Source organism: Microtus ochrogaster, chromosome 8, assembly GCF_000317375.1.
Source record: "Microtus ochrogaster isolate Prairie Vole_2 chromosome 8, MicOch1.0, whole genome shotgun sequence".
NCBI classification, from domain to species: domain Eukaryota; kingdom Metazoa; phylum Chordata; class Mammalia; order Rodentia; family Cricetidae; genus Microtus; species Microtus ochrogaster.
Window position 1 is genome coordinate 86,740,204 of NC_022015.1, and position 19,816 is coordinate 86,760,019.

The window sequence follows — 19,816 nt, forward strand, 5'->3', positions numbered from 1 at the left end:
ATGGGATGTACTCACTCATATTTGGTTTCTAGCCATAAACCAAGGACATTGAGCCTATAATTAGTGATCCTAGAGAAGCTAAATAAGGAGAACCCAAGGAAAACCATATGGGCATCCTCCTGAGTGTTGGCCTTCATCGGGCGGTGTAGGGAGACAGAGACGGAGACCCGCATTGGAGCACCGGACATAGGTCTCGGGGTCCATGTAGGAAGCGGGGGGAGGGGGAGCATGAGCAAGGAACTCAGGACCGCAAGGGGTGCACCCACACACTGAGACAATGGGGATGTTCTATTGGGAGCTCGCCAAGGCCAGCTGGCCTGGGTCTGAGGGAGCCTGGGATAAAGCCGGACTCTCTGAGCATGGTGGACAGTGAGGACTGCTGAGAACTCAAGAACAATGGCAATGGGTTTCTGGTCCTACTGCACGTACTGGCTTTGTGGGAGCCTGGGCAGTTTGGATGCTCAGCTTACTGGACCTGGATGGAGGTGGGGGTTCCTTGGACTTCCCACGGGGCAGGGAGCCCTGATTGCTCTTCAGGCTGGGGAGGGGGGGACTTGGTTGGGGGAGGAGGAGGGAGGTGGGAGGCGGTGGCGGGGAGGAGACAGAAATCTTTAATAAATAAATAAATTTAAAAAAAAGAAAATGGTTTGATAACAGAGCTGAGGCACTTTTAGAAATGATACAGTCTTTACAGACTAATAATGAACAGTTAGCTGACAGGATTAATACCATCAAAAATCAAAGGTTATCTGAAAAAAATTAATATCATTGAAAAGGGTAACATTAATTTGACAGACAAAATTGAATCCATGTCAAAGAATACTGAGAACTTAGCTGAAAGAATTCATATTGAATTTGACAATCAAGGATTGTTAAAAAAGTTATGGTAAGATAGCAGACAGAGTATCTCTCCAGGATGGCAATCTGCATACTATCCAAATAATGTCCAAGCATGAGGTGTTATCTTTAAAGGAAAAACTTCAGACCCTGGAATCACATGTGCAGAATGAGGACCAGAGGGTTGAATGCATAGGGCCAGAAGGTCAGAGAGGAAGGCTGAGTCCATATGTGGCTAATATTGCGTGAATTTATGTGGTTATGGCCTGCTGCAGCAATGGAATACCCAGATTAACATTTCTGAAGTCCCAGAAACTCATAACTTTGGGAAGGATATAATAAGGTATTATACACAAAGGTCACCAGCCATTCAGGCTAAGAACATAAAGCAACTAGGAAACCTTTAGAGGTACCAATGGCTCTACCTTTAAAATGGTTAACTGAGAAACCAATATGGGTTAAGCAATGGCCTCTAGCTGAGGAAAAATTGCAGGTTTTAGAACAGCTGGTATAGGAGCAATTAGATGCTCACCATATTGAAGAATCACTCAACTTCTCCTGTATTTTTTGTTAAAAAGAAATCTGGTAAATGAAAGTGGTGACAGATCTAAGAGCTGTCAACAAGGTAATTCAACCTATGGGCCCTCTACAATCTGGAATTCTTCGCTTTCTCTATTACCAAAAGGATGGCCTCTTATAGTTATTGATTTAAAAGATTATTTCTTTTAAATAGGGATAATAGTTTAGTGTGAGCTTACTCACACTAATAATAATAATGAATAATGGAGTGAATACTTGTGAGCTATTATTTATAGGCAATTTATATTGGTATAGATTCTTGTATATTGATACAAACTTAAATTATATTGAATATGTTCCTATTTTCGTCTACAATTTTTGTATACATAGGCAAACTTATTTTGACATATTATATGCATGCATGCTTCTACCTTTGCTTAAGACATTTTGTATATTGATACAATTTTAGTATATATTTATCATATTGCAATATACATTTCTACCTCTGATCAAGATACTTATACATTGTTTACATTTTGAAGTCATTGTCCTCATTTGTTGCAGAGTTGTTTAAAGATTTTTTAATATTCGAATATTATGTCTTAGTCTTTAAGTTATATAGGTATTAAGATTTATAGGTCAATAGTCATCCATGTTTGTCATACTTATAGTTAGACTAATCAGGTTCTTTAGATACATAGAGATTGTATTATGCATAGATAAGTAATCTTCAAACATTTAAAGAGCATTTGGCATTTAAGAGAACATGGCATTTAAATAACTTAGGGTTCTGTTGACGTGAGACATGATTGCTACTGGCAGCACTGATCTATTCCCGAGAGACTGTTGAGCACCAAAGACCTTCAGGCAAGGACCTGCCCATGCTTCAACCACTGACAAAATGCATGATGTCTGGCCAGAACAAGCAGGATACAAGACAAAAAGACTGTCAAATCTTGCCAAGACAGGGTAAGAGTTTTGAAAATTTTCCTCCCTCTGAAAATGCTCTGTCAGTTACTCTAGGCCTTAGCCAAAGTTGGTTGCTCCAACTTTGTAAACCAGACTTTGAGTGATTGCCCAGGTATCCAGCTGTCTGTCATTTGTTGCACATTTTGGAAGTTGCTTGATTGCACTTCCTGTTTACTCAAGTAATATTATTTCCCTTCTTGGGTCTTCAATGAGGTTGAAGACTAGATAGGTGTAGTTACTTTCCCTTCTTGACTTGGCCAAGTTATTTATTATAGAATACTTAAACTCATTAGGATAGGATAATTATTGAAACATTTGTCACATGTTTCTTGCTCAATATTGTTTATGCTGGTTGCAATTCTAATTTTTATACCTGATATTTGTTCTAATTGTATATAACTTTGTATTAGGCTTAGGACTTTCTTATTTAAACAAAAGGGGGAGGTGCTGTAGGAATTCCTATATTCGGTAGCCTTTAAGTTACCAGCCCACTTGGATGCAGCCTCTTATACTTATATATGCCCATATAAAGCGCATGTCTGGCCTCTCTTCTGGCTACAGGATTCGGTTGCTGTTCCCTGTTCCAGCAGAGGATTGTGATCTGTGAGTCTACTCCTAAATAAATAACCCACTATTTTACTCAGTGCTGAGCTAGTGTGGAATTTATTTTAAGCGTCTGCGTTCAATCCTCATATTTGCTGTACTTCTGCACACACAATAGTTAACAAAATACAATGTAAAACACAAACAAACAAAAGTGTGGGCATGGTAGTACATGCCTCGAATACCAGCACTTGGGAGGCAGAGACAGACAGAGCTCAAGACCAGTGTGGTCAACATAGCAAGTTCCAGACCAGACAGAACTCAATAGTGGGATCCTGCCTCAAAAACACCCCGTAAAACAAATTCCATACATCCGACGTACAATGGCATAGAATAAGCATTGCTATCCCACAAGAGATGAGTGAGGAATGGAAAGGAAAGATTAGTCCAAAGCGAGACAAGTTGCCTGATGCTCCAACCACCACGCCTTTCCCACCATGGTGAACTGTATTCCTCTGAGCCATGAGCTGAAAACGTGGCAAACACTACGGTTCCAACCCATGGGTTAGTATCACCCGTATTCAGGGTGAATCATCCCTTCTTAGTTAGAAACCCCTCTGGAAACATCACACACACAACAATCTCACAAATCTCACAAATTAGCAAGGGCCGTGACTGAACTCTCCATCCTCCTGCTCCATCCTCCTGCTCCAACGTTGGGAGTTTGAGTTGTACCATCACACATGTCCAGAGCAATGCATGTCTAGTTCAGGTTTTTTTTTTGCTATGTTTGGTAATTATTTATTAAATTCTTAGTATATATGGGATATCATTGATAATCAGTTATCATTAGTAATTACAATCACACCATCCTGGATGGAGCAGAGATGTTTAGAGCCTTATGGCCATAAGAAAAAAAAATTAAAATTTAATGCATTATTTATATATTTCAGCTCACATAAAAGATGGGGTGATGAACAAAGGAATTAAACTTCAGAAACATCAAAGGAGGACACAATTTTGTTGGAAGAAAGCAAGAACACTTTGAAGTTGTAAAGCATTTGCTGTCATCTTAATAAGTTACCCTGGCAAAGGCAATGTAAGGGTCTGCAGGTGTTTCCTTACTCTCTTGGGGCCCACCACCCAGCTCCCAAATAAATACACATGAAGGCTTATTACTTTTTATTTATTTTTATTTATTCATTTATTTTTGTATAAATGTCCGCTCTTAGTTTGGCTTGTTTCTAGCCAGCTTTTCTTAACTTATCCCAACTACCTTTTGCCTCTGGATGTTTTCCTTTCTCTGTTTCTGAATACCTTTTCTTTCCTTCTTATTCTATTTCTGGGTATATAGGTGTGTGGCTGGCCCCTTCTTTCCTTGCTCCGCCAAGATCTCTCTTCCTATTTATTTTCTCTGCCTGCCAGTCCTGCCAATCCTCTCTCCTGCCTTGCTATTGTTCAGTCAGCTCTTTGTTAGGCCAATCAGGTGTTTTAAACAGGCAAAGTAACACAGCTTCACAGAGTCAAACAACTGCAACAGAAAGGAATGCAACACATCTTTGCATCATTAAACAAATTTTCCACAGTGTAAACAAATGTAACACATCTTAAAATAGTATTGTACAAGGGTCTGTTTTGTTCTCCACTGCAGGTGATAGTCCACACTGTGGGGAAGCTCACTGAACTTGAATCAGCTGTCACGTGACATCCTCCTTGAAGGGTAAAGAACTAGGATCCCCTGTATAAAGAATGGTGAAACCCACACTGGGGAATCTTCCCACCTCAGGTAACACATAACAAAATAATCCTCATATACATACCCACAAGACCAATCTAACAAGTAATTTTTTCTGAGATTCCCTTCTGGAATGATTTTACATTGTCTCAAGCTTATAAAAGTAACCAGGACAGGACACAATGTAAATTTTTTAACTGTTAAAGAGAAACATGTCTGCCTATTTAAGTCAATAGGGTGGTTTTACATTTTCATATTTATTCTCTGCTGGATACATTTTTTAAAAAAGCACTATGATAGTTTTATATATAATGCTAATATTTATAATATATCCCAAAATATTTTAATCTGTGATTAACGAGACCATTTCAGACACCACCAACCTAACTTTTATTTTTTTAAGGGATTTTCTTTTTTTAAGGATTTTCCTGGAGCACTTTGGATAGAGTTCAGAAGTTAAGAGCAGTTAAACTCAGCACATGGTTTGGCTCCCAGGACCCACCTGAAGGTTCACTAACTAGGATTCCAGGAGATCTGATGCCCTCTTCTGGTCATCTATGGTACCACGGGCGTGAGTGGAGTACATACTTACATGTAGGCAAAACACTCATACACAGAAGAAAACATTTCTAAATCTTAACAAAGAGATTTTGAGGGGTATTAAAAAGTTTGAGACCCACATCTATGTCGAGTCCTGTGGATCTGGAATGCTCCCCAGAACCACATTCCTCTAGGAAGCTGAGATGGAGTTTTGTCTTGCTTCTTGCATGTCAACCCTCCCCCCATTGCAAAATGGCTACTTCATTAATGTCTGAATGGGACGACTTGGTCTCCTCTGGTCATTACTGTCTCTCCAGAATCCACCATGGTGCCCCTGTTGGCTGCACTCATCTGGCTGAACGGATGGCTGGGCTCTGTGTGTGTGTCATCCTGTGACACCAATTCTCACTACCATCAAGCAGGGGGTTCCGTGGATATCCTCATTCCAGAGCTGGGAGAAACAAGGTGGGGCAAGCCTACATAATCTGCCATGGTTCAATAATCCAGGCACTATCAGGTTGGGGTCCCAGCACCTGGTGAGAGTGCTTACATGCTAGCCCTGTGGCCCAGGTCAGAGCCCAGCAGCTCCAGAGCCAACACACCAGGCACTCCATAAATTCCATCCCTCCACAGTTTAGTTTCCTGCCATCTGCTTTCTCCTCCTGAGTACGTCTCCACCTCCCTCCCTGTTTAATATTTAAGTTTCACACATTCTGAGATTTTCCAGAGGCCCGTGTCACTGACCTACTTTTCCCATCCATCCATCTTTCATCATGGGGGGAGGGTAACAGTGGGGAGCACAGAGGGTCTTTCTCCAAAAGAAAGAGAAGTGGAGAGAGTAGGGAGGACCAGACATCACAAGGTTGCTCCATGCAGGCTCCTGCTGACAACCGATGAACATGAACAAAACACGGCCAGACTCCTGTGCTGAGAGAGAGCTTGTGACAGTAACAGGGATGCTCTCACCCTCTGGCCTCACAGAGGAGCATCAGAAACCAAACCGCCGTGTGTGTGTGTGTGTGTGTGTGTGTGTGTGTGTGTGTGTGTGTGTGTGTAGATGTTTCTCTACTGTCTACCACAGGCACATTTCTAACCAAAGATTGCATGCTTGTATGCGGAGCAAATCTGTGGCTTAGGGACTCTGCCACGCTTAACCATCCAAATCATACCCCAGGCATAGCACAGAAGGCAGAAGGCTCCTTTATCAAGGTGGCAAACACCCTTGGCCACATGCTCTTCTAGTTCCAGGCTCTCCTGCCCACCCAAGGATGCTTTTGGTGGCCCCTGAGTCCCAAACCGGCTGCCCCACTTTCTTAAACATGGGCTCCACCCTGGGGGTCTTCACTTGCCTTCATTCCCTCCTTGTCCTCCTTCCCTTTGTTTCCATCTCACTAGAAGGTGCCCAGAGCTCTAGCCTCTCAGCTGCACTCTGACCCTGGGCACATCCCACAGCCTTCATTCATGCCATCTCCGGCCACTTTATGGACATGGTGGCTCAAAGACCCACACAATTTCTTCTGGCCTCTCCTGGAGATAGAAGAAAGTCCGAGTACCTGCACACCCTTGGCCATGACTCTTCTGCCAGGGACCCTTGACCTTGTTCTGAACCCCTGACGCTGTCCTCTGAAGCCCCTGCAGCTCTCTTCTCGACTCCCCTCCCCACTCCTTCCCTACACAAGTCTCCGAGGTCCGCCAGGGTGGGCGCGTGACAGAGTCCAGGCTGGGGACAAGAGGCGGCTCTGGGTGGGCGGAGGCCAGCGCCCCAGCCCCCCGCCCCCGCTCCGCGCTGTCCGTGACGTCAGAGCCGGACTGGGTAAACTGAGCAGGGCTCTGGGGCGCTGGGGCGGAGAAGGCGACCTGGAGCCGCAGGGACGCACGGACAGAGGCCGGGCAGTGTGGCGCAAGAACCCAGCAGGCATTCGCAGGCGACCGGGAGGTACGCGAGACCCGGGAGGACAGAGACCCCCTCTGGGATCCTCTAAGGCAGTGGGCGGGGTCCAGGGATCCCGGGACCCAAGCTGAGCGGGGGGTCTTGGGCGCGGCTGTGAGGGGCAGCGTCCGCGGGTCCCAGGTCTGGTCCCCGACGGCTCTGGAGGCTCTCCTAGGGACGTTTATCCGGACGCGTGAGCGGAGCCAGGTGCTCCCGGTCGTCCCGCGCCTCCGTTGGTAGACGCGACTCCTTGTGCTTCGTGTGGCGCGGGGACCTTGGCTGTCCCAGTCACTGACCGCACCCGCACCTGCAGCACAGCAGAGCCATGGCCCTGAGCGAGCTGGCTCTGCTGCGATGGCTGCGGGACAGCCGCCACTCGCGCAAGCTGATCCTGTTCATCGTGTTCCTCGCGCTGCTGCTGGACAACATGCTGCTCACCGTCGTGGGTACGTACGGCCCTCGCGTCCCAGCCATCCGATCCCCGACATCCCTGTCCGTGACTCTGGGTCCCTGGCGCCGGTCCTCAGCAACCCTGGCCCTGGCACTGCATCCCCAATACCTCATCCTCATCATCTAGCCCCTGCTCCCCGGCACCCCTAGTCCGGGTCCAGGCAGCTCGTCCCCGGCACCCTGTCCTCCACACCCCACATACCCCAGTTTATCTGAGCAGCTCTGCCGGCCCCAAAAGTTGAAGGAGCTGTATAAAACAAAACAAAAACCCATCCTTGAATACCAGCCCGCCTCGCCCTATGCTCCCGGGAGCTGCACTTGTGGCTTCGCTTTCCTGGAGGGCAGGTCAAAACCCATGACACCCGATAAGCAGCAGAAGTTGTGTTTCCTCCCGATAACTGCCTGCTTCCCTTTGCCCACTTTGACTGCGATGAAAAAGATTTCTGTCTAAGTGAAGCAATGTGCCGAGCTGCTGCCACGCTCTGGTTACTAGGCTACTGAAAGGTGGGTGAACCCTTGGTGGAGGACAGAGCGAGCAAGTCGCCATCTAGCTCTGAAGTAAAGCAAGCGGTATTTAGGTGTGTGAAGGAACGACTGCCAACGTGCGATGCCTCCTCCTAAAATGACAGGTTCAGACCGAATGGTTCAAAACCAGGCCTCTTCGCCCCTCAGACTAAGGCCAACCTGGGCCACATGTGGCCGATCTTAAAACAAAAAAGCCAAGACGAATACACAACAAATGAGAAAAGAAGAAAAAAAAAAGCTGAAAGCTAAGGTGCTTTGCTTGAGGGTTAGCATGGCGAAAGACCTAATGCGCTTTTCGAAAACCAACTTTCAGTGAAACAGAAATATTTGGTTTTCATTCAGACTCTTATGTGGTGAGTCATCCCCCCCCCCCACCCCCACTTGCAGGCTCCGAGAGGATCTCCATGGCATTTTCAGCTCAGGGCATCAGGGTTTCAGCTGGCCTTTGCCTCCAATGCCCCCACGTTCTTGGTGTGCTCAGAGCTTCTTGAATGTTAGGCAGCTTTGTTTTTCCATGCTAGAAGTCTAAGGGATTCTCAGTGAAAGCCATGAAAACCTGCAGATAGATCCCCAATCACACGGTAGAGTTGGTCTGTTGAGAATGTCCAGTTTATCACTGTCTGCAAGGGTTGGTTTTCTCCCCTACACCCAAGAACATAATGGGATTTAAATGTCCGTTTCCTTTCTTTATCCATTTCAAAGTCTGTCCAACCTCTCTGACCCCAGGTCAGCACTGACTTACTTCAGAGAGTGTTCTGTCTTTCCAGCATAGTCCTCTGAAGGAGTGCTGTAATGAAAAACCCTATAAAAGACATCTCTGTATTCAGCCATGTGGGCACAGTTGCTACCCTGGGGCATGGTGGGACCCTCAGAATCTCTCTGTCTCTCTCTGTCTGTCTCTCTCTCCTTCTCTCTCAGACTAAGCAATATGAAACTGTTCCAGCATGTCTTCTGAACATGGTTTCCTCTTCTGGGGTACATGGCCCACTTTTCTGGGTTTCATTTGGCTTTTCACACAACCTAAATTTTGATGGCTTTTGTCTCAGAAAAGGTTCTGATGTGATAATTATTTCTCTCTCCACCCTTGTCCCCACCCAGTTCCCATCATCCCCAGTTACCTGTACAGCATTAAGCATGAGAAAAACACTACAGAAATCCAGACCACTAAGCCAGCACTCACAGCCTCCACCTTGGGAAGCATCCAGGGCATATTCTCCTACTATGACAACTCTACCATTTCATTCACCGGGAATTCCACTGGGAATGCCACCAGGGGCTTCCCAGCGGAGCAGCCATACAAGACCATTGCCACGCAGCACATGGTGACCAACACATCCACTGTCCCTTCTGACTGTCCGAGTGAAGACAAAGACCTCCTGAATGAAAATGTGCAGGTTGGGTTGCTGTTTGCCTCCAAAGCCACCGTCCAGCTTCTTACCAACCCATTCATAGGACTGTTGACCAACAGGTAAGCTGTGTGCCTCCGATGGAGAGGGAGATTATGCTCTTTCCAGTTGCTTGCTCATTTGTCAGAATGTGGAGAACTGGGGGATGATGGACCAGGGAAACCAAACACCTGAACACAGTAAGTTCATCCTCAGAAACCAGAATTCCATATTGGCTCCACCTGTCTTTCCACCTGTTGCCTCAAGAGTACTAATTTAGGAAACATGACAGAAGAGGGAAGAAAACATTGGTTCTTCTAAATGCTCAGTTTGATTTTGTCAAGGCTGCTCTTGGGTCGCAGGGTCATTGCCCTTGTGGTCAGGTGGATTCCCGCCTCTGTGGTTGGTTAGAGAAAGCTAAGGTTAGGGCTGGGGTTGTAGCCCAGCAGGTGGAGTGCTCACCTAGTATACAGGAAGCCCTGGGCTCAGTCTCCAGTGTTGTGTAAATGGGCAAGCCTAACCTGTGACTGTAATCCTAGCATTGGGGGAGGGGGAGGCAGGACACTCCATTTCCCCCCACACTCCCCAGGAAGAGAATGGAGTCTATTGTCTGAGAACTCAAGCTGCTGAAGTTGGTTTTGAGTTAACCTAGAGGTTATGAATTCTTTGGCATCTTTGTCTCCATTGTTGGCAGCCATCAGCAAATGTCCTGCTACAGCCAAGGTTCTGGTTCTGTCTTGTACTTGGAGACTCAAAACCCAGGACACTGATGTCCTCAAGATGTCAGCTGTGAGGAGTGAGAATTAGTGGAGTTAGGTTATAATTCCGTTGTAGAGGAGACGGATCCAGGAGGACCACCTGGAGATAAAGGCCAGTCTAGGTTACATAGTAAACAGTAGTCTTGCCTGAGCTACATAAGCAAGATTCTGTCTCTTCTTCTTATAGTGGCAGAGAGGGGAGTGACCATCATTTCAAGCCCATAGCTGTAACACAGACAAGAAAAGGCCAGGACAAGAGCTTTGAGGATGGGATGATGCTAACAGGGAGAGATCAAGAAGGGGTCCAAAGGTGAAGCTACAAGGCCCCAGGTGCTAGACCAGAGACACGGGTTTTACTATAGGAGAAGTGAGTTATTTCAGGTCCTGGAGTCACACAATGAAAAATCTGTGAACCAAGCAGTAGGGAGCAAGAGTGCCCAGACCGTTTGTGGGGTACAGTGCAGTGAAAGTGTGGGCCCCATACTCAAATGCTATAAAGCATTGATGATACCAACTACAGTAGAGAGCTAAGCAAAGGCCCAGTAAGAGTAGAACCCTGTGCTTCTCTGGGTTTCAAGGTCTGTGAACTGAGAAGGCCTGGGGTGACCTCAGAGGGATCTCAGAGGTTTGCTTCCCCCAGCACCAGCTGTGCTTAGTTAGGCATGTAGGCTGCCGCTGTTGCACTCACAGAGAGACACAGAGAGCTCACTTCTGATGCAGTGTGATATTGTGGACTGGGTCCTGCTACCGAGCCTGTGTTAACGACCCAGGCTCCAGCCGGCCCTCCTGTCTTCCGGGGAATACTGTGCAGCTTCCATAAAAGCGTGCCAAGCAGATAAACCTGGGCACAGCTGAGTGTGCACCCATGAGAGGCCCCATTATGGACGTGACATTCTGCCCCTCCTCTGTCCTCCAGGACAAAACCAAACAGAGCTCCGGAGTCACGGGTTTGTTTCTTTTCTTTCTCGAGACTAAGAGCAGTTCTTTAAATGCATCTGGTATAATTACAGAAAAATGGCTCAGGGTTCGGTGTTCTGACAGACAAGCAGCTCGAATACTATATGGGAAAATTGAGGACATTATCGTAAGAATGCCCTGCCAATCACTTAGGAGGGAACATGACTAGGCACTGGGAAATACTTAGCCAGCTTGCTGAAATGCGGTGAAAATTCCGGTCCTCCAAATGCGAGTCACAAACAAACCGCTTTCAAAATCCCAATATAGGTATTAAAACCTATTACATTAAAACATTAAATTTTACTCATGTCTTTGAGAAGCAGCTTGTTTAAAGCCAGTGAGACTTTCCCCTCTTAACCATCCCCTAAAGGTGAGGTTCTCATCGTGTGGGTCGTGACCCTGGGATCAAACAACCCTTTCACAGGGTCAACTAAGAACATCCAGAAACCCAGGTATTTACATTGCACCTCACAACAGCAGCAAAATTATAGTTATGAAGCAGCAACAGAATAATTTTATGGTTTGGGGGCAGCACAACATAAAGAAAGGCATGAAAGGGTCTCAGCATCGTGGCATTAGAAAGGTTGAGAACCACTGCCCTAAAGCTTAGGATTGAAGCTACGTGTCTGTGTCTCAGACTGCCTTCCAAGAAAATCCCAATTTTACTTTGAGCTTGTGAACTGCCATCTAATCTTACAGTGTGCGATCTGCTCTGCAAATGAGACAGAACAAACCCTAATTGCTTGCCCGGGCATTGCATTAAGTTTAAAACATGATTTTTATCTTTTTGGTTTCTTGTGCTGCCTGGGAACACAGAAATGCAAACATTTTCATATTGACTGATGTGGAGCGATCAGGTGAACTCTGTTATCCCTTCAAAATTATTGTAGTTTGTAAATTTTCAAAATCACTTTCTGAGCCCAGGAGATGCAGATTAGAGACTTGCCGCTCCTCTGGCCGCTCAGGCCGCTCAGGGGCCCTGCTACTCGCCATTGTTCTGATGGTGACTAACAAAGAAGGACAAGTTCATCCGGGTAGCCCTTCCAGTCTTCACGGGAGGCACTGCAAACAGTCTTGATGTAATTTGTTCCGATCCCACTTTCAGTCACCAACAAGAGGTATGACTCACGTCTTCCGTGCTGTAAACAGCGTTTTAATGCTGACAGACATGAGGAGCTGAACGTGTTGAGTGTAACTCACATTTTGTGCCGTAAACTCACATTTTGTGCCGTAATCACGCCTGCCTAAATGGGAGCGAATGGTGGCACCGAGATTTCTGGTGACAAGGCAGTAAGAGTGTTAGAGGGAAAGGGGTGTATGGCACAGGAGGAAGAAGCTCTCACATTCGTGTCTTGTGACAGAGCAGACACACTTTGTTTCTTTTTTTCCCCTCCATCCTTTCCTGCTCCATAGGATACAATTTGTAGTTTTAACACAGGTCTAAAATTGTTACTCTTTAACATCTCCTTGGGCCCCTTCTGGGCCAAACAGAATGGGTAAAGGCGTACTTTGTACTCCTTGTGCGGGGAATTTAGATACTAAGACAGTCCTAGTGTTTCCCACCTGGGCCTTGCCCAGCTCCAGACGTGAGCTGGCTCAGACTTAGACACACCTAAGTCTAAATGGAGAGATCTGTCTAGAGGAACCCCCTCTCTACTGCCTGTCTTGTGTTAGCTTCAGAGGAGTCCACTGTGAGCCCAGACACCTCACATGGCCGTCTGCACTCCCACTTTGCTATTCGTGACCAAGGCGGCATCAGCACGGTGCCTTTTCTGTGGTGACAGTGATAATGGGTGCCTTGTCTGTTGTTTGAAATATTGGGGTACTGTCTCATACTGAATTTTAAGGACACAGAGCAACCACTTTGGGCAAGCCTTGGCTACCTTTCATTTCTCCTGTTTCATTTATACTTGGGCTACTGTATATTCCTGGCCACTGTGTGACAGGAAAGAAAAGGAAGGATGCCTCACCTTTGGAACAGGTACTTACTTTCACGAATCCAAGTAGCATTTTCTAAGGTCTCAGAGTTTTGTTTCATTCCCCTCATGGAGGCTGAAGCGATCTGTTTTATAATTCTAGTTGAACTGTTTATTCCTTAATGGTAACTGTATATCAAAAGAGACAGCAGGATTCTGCTAGTGACCCTGTCATTGTACATAAAATGCATGTATGTGTGTAGACAGACAATATAAAAACATGGCTACCTTTCTTTCGCATAAATCAGGTAAAGGTATGCTCTATTTGCCTCTCTCCTCCCCTCTCGCTCAGTCTCCTTCCCTCTCCTTATAGTGAAAAGGTTAAAGTTCAGACGCTAAGCATGAGCGACCTTTGGTCCCTGGCCCAGGACGTAGATGCCCTGTCCTAAGTTGTTCAGCATCCACTTTAAATAGTAGCTGCGTCTTTAGAACCAAGTGCCGTTTCGAGCTAGCAGATGGCCTAGGAGCGGCCACTCCACCAATGGGAGCTGACTCCCTTCACTTCCTTCTTAGCCTGGCATTATCCGGATGGTCTGCTTTTTATCAAGCTGGTGTCGGTGGCTTAATTTATTTCCATAGTTACCTAGTATATTTGAAAGCAGTTGTTTTTCCTTGCAGACTTTAGCTAACATCTGAATGACAAGCTTGAAGCCACAGGGCATGAAAGCTTTTTGGAATCTTATGGGTTTTTTTTCCCCCTCCAGCTTCAGCCGCTTGTTCTAAAGTACGCTTTGTAGAAAGAAGCGGTGACCTTTTCAGACAAGCGGCAGACAGGGAAACCAGCTGTTTGAGGGAGGGATCTCCCATCCTCGACTTTACTGGGATGGGTAGGGAGGGGACAGTGGGCTCACAAAGGGCTTCTCACACTGAAGCCAGGAGGAACCAGGAAGAGAATTAGCACATTCTTCTCTGAGCACAAGGACTTGCTCAGGCAGGTGTGTGGTTCACAATCCAGCCCAACCTCTAGCAGAGCCAAGGCTGGACTTAAGGCTTTCACTTCCTAAATGCTGAACCAACTTTAACATATTCCTGTCTCTTGACATTCATTTCCTGTTGCAGAGATTATTGAAAGGGAGATGGGGCCTCTGCTGGTGACAGGTCACACTCTACCGGGTTCTCATTTATATCCTTCTCTGTCATTTACAGTGATTGAAGGGACTATAGTGTGGTCTCAGGGAGCTGAGAAGAGCCTGTAGAAAGGAACAATTAGCATTACAGAAGTATGAGTTGTCAGAGGGCATGCTGGTAAGAGTGTGTCAGTCTGACACCAACTAGAGTTACCTTGGAAAAGGGAACCTCGGTTAGATTGTCTTCAACAGACTGGCCTGTAGCAAGCCTTTGCGGGCATTTTCCTGACAAATGGTTGATGTGGGAGGACCCAGGGTCATGCCACTGCTGGTCCTGGGTTGTATAAGAAAGTAGGCTGAGCAAGCCACGGACAGCAAGTCAGTCAGCATCATTCCTCCGTAGTTCCTGCCTCTGCTCCTGCTTGGTTTTTACCCTGACTTCCCTCAGTGATTGAGACCTGTAAGCCAAGCAAACCCTTTCCTCCCCAGCTGCTTTTGATCATGGTGCTCACCATAGCACTAGAAAGCAAACTAGGGCATGAGGTTTCTCTACTCCTTTGTTTGTGCAACCAGTATAACATCTACTGTTCTAGATGTTTTCTGAGGGAGTCAATATGTGATTTTTGGTCACATTCACATTGGATCAATTGTCCCCTGGTACTGTGTAGAGAATGGCCGTGGTCCAGCATGACTCACAAGCGGTTGATAACAGGCCATTTGAATACAGGCTTGCTGAATCAGGTCTAGCTTTGCTAACAATACTTTAATTGAGATGGCATTTAGTTGAGACAAGAGAGAAAACTCGGTTGTGGTGACTAATGTCGCTTGAGTAGCTGCCCATTTCAGAGACATTGTGGGGAAGGAGGAAGGTTGTTGTGTCCCCTTCACCACTCAATGCTCTAAGGGGGGCATACAAAGAGCTAAGAGAGTCTGAGGGTGGAGTCTTACAAGGTACCCATTTAATCTTCTTTAATTTGGGGCTGAGCACCAGTGTTGCCAAGGTGACTGCTTGGCCACTCTGCTACCTTAGCAGAGATGGTGGGCACCGAGTTTTGTGAGAGCCTCTGTCTCAGGGGAATACAGCAGAAAATGATGTAACAGGACACCTGGCATCTTCCTCTGGGCTCTCTGTGGGCACACACCTGCACACATGCACACAATCTGTAACAACAGAACTGTTTAAAGATCCCATTCAAAACCACATCTATGACCTCTGCTTACCCAGTGGGGTTGCCAAATTCACAAGGAAAAGCTCTGGCCAGGAGGGCATAGTCCAAGAGCAATTAGCCCAGATAACATTTGACATGCCACTTCTTCATGTCTTGGTTTCCCCAGCTGTGAAATGAGGAGGTGGTACTTTTAGGAAGCCATTGGGGTAGCTGTGTGGCTGCCTGTGGGACTGGGTATAAACCCTTCAAAGGAATGTGCTGATGGGACACTTTGCATGATGGTCTGGACTAAAAGAACCCTCTATGCAGGCCTGGACAGGGCATGCTTAACTGTCTTCATTCTGAGCTTCATTTGCTCCCTCTCCAGGTCCCTGCCTGGGATGCCAGGCTGGAAGGCGAAGAGGCCTGGGAAGCTATAAGTTTCCTAGGTTGGAAGAACCAAACACAGGACAGTATCTTAGGCAGAGCTGGCATTACCTCCTGGGCAGAGGTTCTTGGTGGCTGCTGCCGTGTTCTTGGCCACACAGCAGAGGAAAGGAGAAAATGGAGCAGAATGGAGGGGAGAGGGTGGAGAGATTACTCAGTGGAAATGGAGGGGAGAGGGTGGAGAAATGGCTCAGTCAGAATGGAGGGAAGAGGGTGGGGAGATGGCTTAGCAGGATTGGCGTGGAGGAAGGTATAGAGATGGCTCAGTCAGTAAAGCACTTTCCTTAATAGCATGAAGACCTGAGTTTGGTCCCTAGAACCTATGCTTGACCTGGTGACATGCAGCTGTAATCCCAGGCCTGGAGAAGCAGGTCCAGGAGGACTCCTGGGGCCTGCTGGTCAGCAAGTCTAGCTTGCTTGGGGAGTTCTTGGGCAGTAGGAGATATTTCAAAGGAGGGAGATGGCCTTCTTGTGGATGACACTAGAGGTTGTCACTTCTGACCAACATCACACACACACACACACACACACACACACACACACACACACACACACACACACGAGTAAGGAGCAGATAAAGTTTCTGAAGAATCTTTTCTGTTTCATGTTCCCTGGCAGACAGTTGCCTATAAAAGCCTCTCTGTATTTGGGTTTAAGGTGATAACCTTTTCTGTCTGTGGAGACCAAAGGAGACTAGCCTTGGGATGTGTTGTGGGGGAGGGTGTAGGTATCTAACCAGACATATGCCATTCTGATACAATGTGAACTGGTACCAGGGTCTTCAGTGGACATAGGTCCTGAATTCTCCGTGGATGTCGGTCCTAACAAACAACTTGGACTTAGACTTTTTGCATGAGACACATGGCCTCTCAGGGCTGTCAGCATAGAGGCAGATCTTAGCATCTTGATTTCTAATGCCTCTTAGACATGGTGTTGCTGTTTCTCTTGCCAGGTGACTCATCTGATGGACTTTTATCAAAGCAGGGTGACATTTCCTTTAGGCAGAGGTGGCTGGGAAGCCTCTCTGACTGACCACAGATGTCCCTTTGGGGAAGTTCTTTCAAAGACTACATTAATGATAATAATAACGATGATGACAGAAACAGGCCCTTCATCTTTTAGATACGTTTGGGGTCACTTGACAATATTGTGTTGACATTTATTCCAGAGGAATTTTCATTCACAGCGGCAGCCCATAAGTGTATTCATATTCTAAGACGGTCAAACACGAAAAGGTCACGTAGGAAACACTGAGTATATGAATTTTCAGACAAGTCGACAGACCACTTATCCAGCTGATCCCCAACAGATAACGCCTGGAAAAATCAATATAAAGCCTTACAAAAACAGCCAGCCGTCATCGAACTCTTCATGTCTGTGTCTTTCAGAATTGGCTATCCGATTCCCATGTTTGCTGGATTCTGTATTATGTTTATCTCAACAGTTAGTAAGTATCTGCTGTTTGCCTTCTGCATGTGGGTCTTGGAAGAAGTCCTGTCTCTTGTGAGCCGGGAAGCAGACTAGACTGAGGGAGGAGGGATGCTGTACTGGCAATACTACAGGAAGCAGGCGCTTCATGGAGCAGCCCACAGCCTCAAGCATGGATAGACCCATTAGTTTAAGGGTGTGTTCCAGGTCACGCAATGTTGCGACATCCCTGTTTTGTGGTCTGGGGCCTCCTGACCTTGACATGAGGGCTTGGGCCTCTTCTCTTGGCAGTGTTTGCCTTCTCCAGCAGCTATGCTTTCCTGCTGATCGCCAGGTCTCTGCAGGGAATTGGCTCCTCTTGCTCATCTGTGGCTGGTAGGCGTGAAAACACCGGTGGGTGGGGAGCCTGTCCGCCACTTTGCGGACTGATGTTGGGGCTGGAGGTGAAGGGTAGAGGAGATTTTTGAGAAGGTGCCCACCTTCCTGCTGGATTCTGCCTAGTCTTATATTTCCGTCAGTCTCATTGGCTCAGGAAGATGGTTAGCCTGTTGGGAGGGAGGATGCCATGGGTGATGTTTTGGTACTCCCCAGAGCATGGGCGCTAACTGGATCTTATTCTGCTTAGGAATGGGCATGCTGGCCAGCGTGTACACAGATGATGAAGAGAGGGGTAACGCCATGGGGATCGCTTTGGGGGGCCTGGCCATGGGAGTCTTAGGTATGTAATAGTCACTTGCAGGTGGAAACTTTCTGGCATTGGGTTACAATTTCCCTTGCTCATTGGTCCTGGCCACACTGAGCCCACGTCCACACTCCTGTGAACAGGCATTCAGCCCTCCTATTTCTATTTTTTTCTCTACAGAGTCTTTGGGAAATGGGAGAAAAGTCCCTTGCGGAAAGGATCTGGGCTTCCTTGGCCTCTGTCCCCAAACCTTGTACCAGGCTTCAATATAAAACACAGAATTGAGTAGGATGGTCTATCAGATCCCTTCTTTTAAAAGAATTCTGAGTTATTGTTAGATAGTGGTTATACACACCTTTAATCCCAGCATTTGAGAGGCAGAGGCAGGTGGATCTCTATGAGTTCGAGGCCAGCCTGGACTACAAGAACTAGTTCCAGGACAGGACCCAAAGCTACAGAGAAACGCTGTCTTGAAAAACAACAACAACAATAATAATAATAATAATAATAATAATAATGAGTTAATAATCTGAGAGAAACTTCCAGCCTTCTGTATTTGCCACTACACCTGCCCTGGTTGACATCCTAGGCCAGGGGACAGACATTTTTCCTGAAGAAGAGTTGGATCTTTCCCCTGCCTTTGATATTTTCTTTCTCTCTGGAGCCAGTGTCTCCCATGTCTGGTGGTAGCAAATGAATGAGTCTGTAGTGCGACCTGTGCTCCAGAGCCCACACAGCTTCAGACCCTTGGTCTTTGGGACGCTTTTGTGTGCTCTTCCCATTTCCTAGGTGAAAACGTACCTAGGGAGAAGTTCAACATGATGCTAAGCTGAATGTAGGGTGTGTATCCCAGATCTTTTAAGGAGCAAAATGTAAGAACTAAATGGGCGTTTCTCCTATGGGTGAGGAACCACCTACCATGGCTGTCTTGTGGATCTCTCTTTCTGCAGTGGGACCCCCCTTTGGGAGTATACTCTATGAGTTTGTGGGGAAGACGGCTCCATTCCTGGTTCTGGCTGCCCTGGTGCTCTTGGACGGAGGTGAGTGCTGTGGCTCTGGCCTGTGTAATGGCATGTGCTTGGGCCATAACCACTTTCCAAGAGGGTCATCTGTGCTTTTCCTTTGTAGCTGTCCAGCTCTTCGTGCTCCAGCCATCCCGGGTGCAGCCAGAGGTAAGCAACTGGGTGGTGAAGACCAAAGGGTGGCCCAGGGAACTCCTCTTTCTAACCCTCTTTTTGCCTGACAGAGTCAGAAGGGGACACCCCTAACTACCCTGCTGAAGGACCCGTACATCCTCATCGCTGCAGGTGGGACTCCTGGGTCCTGGGGGGACAGTGTGGGTGGGCAGTGGGGGTGAATTTCACTTGCCTGCTGGAAATGTGAGGTCAGGGACGTGGGATAATCCTGCATCATACTTGCTGGTTTCTTGTCTTCGTGTTAAAGGCTCATTGCCTGGCCTTGAACTTCCTTGGAAGGGCTTGCTGGTCTCAGGTGGACGTTTGGCTTGAGAACTGAGCCCTAGAGGGCACCTCTCTGCCTGTAGCATGAGAAGTTATGCCTTTGGACATGGGGCCTAGATGGATTAAAAGAACACTCTGGGGTTCTGGTGGGTCTGTCCCAGGGGAGACAGTTTGTTTCCCTGCAGGGCCTGGGCTTCCCTTCCCAGATACAAGGCTGCTACCTGCAAGTAGCCTTCTGGGCAGCCTTGCAGTGTGGCTCAGCCTGAGAGGGGATGATTTGTCTAAGCAAGGCATGACGTATAAGACAATTGAGAATGTTTGAGAGAACTGGGTCTTACCTTCTGTAGAATATTTATTTATTTATTTTTATTTTATTTTATTTTTTTGGTTTTTCGAGACAGAGTTTTTCTGTGGCTTTGGAGTCTGTCCTGGAACTCGCTCTGTAGACCAGGCTGGTCTC

The 19,816-nt window shown here is 46.9% G+C and overlaps 1 protein-coding gene across 1 annotated transcript in view; it reads left to right on the forward strand.

Moving 5' to 3' along the window:
- Positions 1-7,000: 7,000 nt before the first annotated feature.
- Slc18a2 (solute carrier family 18 member A2) overlaps positions 7,001-19,816 on the forward strand; it is a 34,870-nt gene continuing 22,054 nt past the window's right edge. Inside the window, exons 1-9 of the mRNA XM_005352557.3 lie at positions 7,001-7,079; positions 7,387-7,519; positions 9,147-9,516; positions 17,175-17,233; positions 17,506-17,589; positions 17,840-17,932; positions 18,847-18,936; positions 19,025-19,068; positions 19,143-19,203. Coding sequence (XP_005352614.1) covers positions 7,399-7,519; positions 9,147-9,516; positions 17,175-17,233; positions 17,506-17,589; positions 17,840-17,932; positions 18,847-18,936; positions 19,025-19,068; positions 19,143-19,203 — 922 coding nt within the window. The 5' untranslated portion in view covers positions 7,001-7,079; positions 7,387-7,398. The remainder of the gene's footprint in view (positions 7,080-7,386; positions 7,520-9,146; positions 9,517-17,174; positions 17,234-17,505; positions 17,590-17,839; positions 17,933-18,846; positions 18,937-19,024; positions 19,069-19,142; positions 19,204-19,816) is intronic.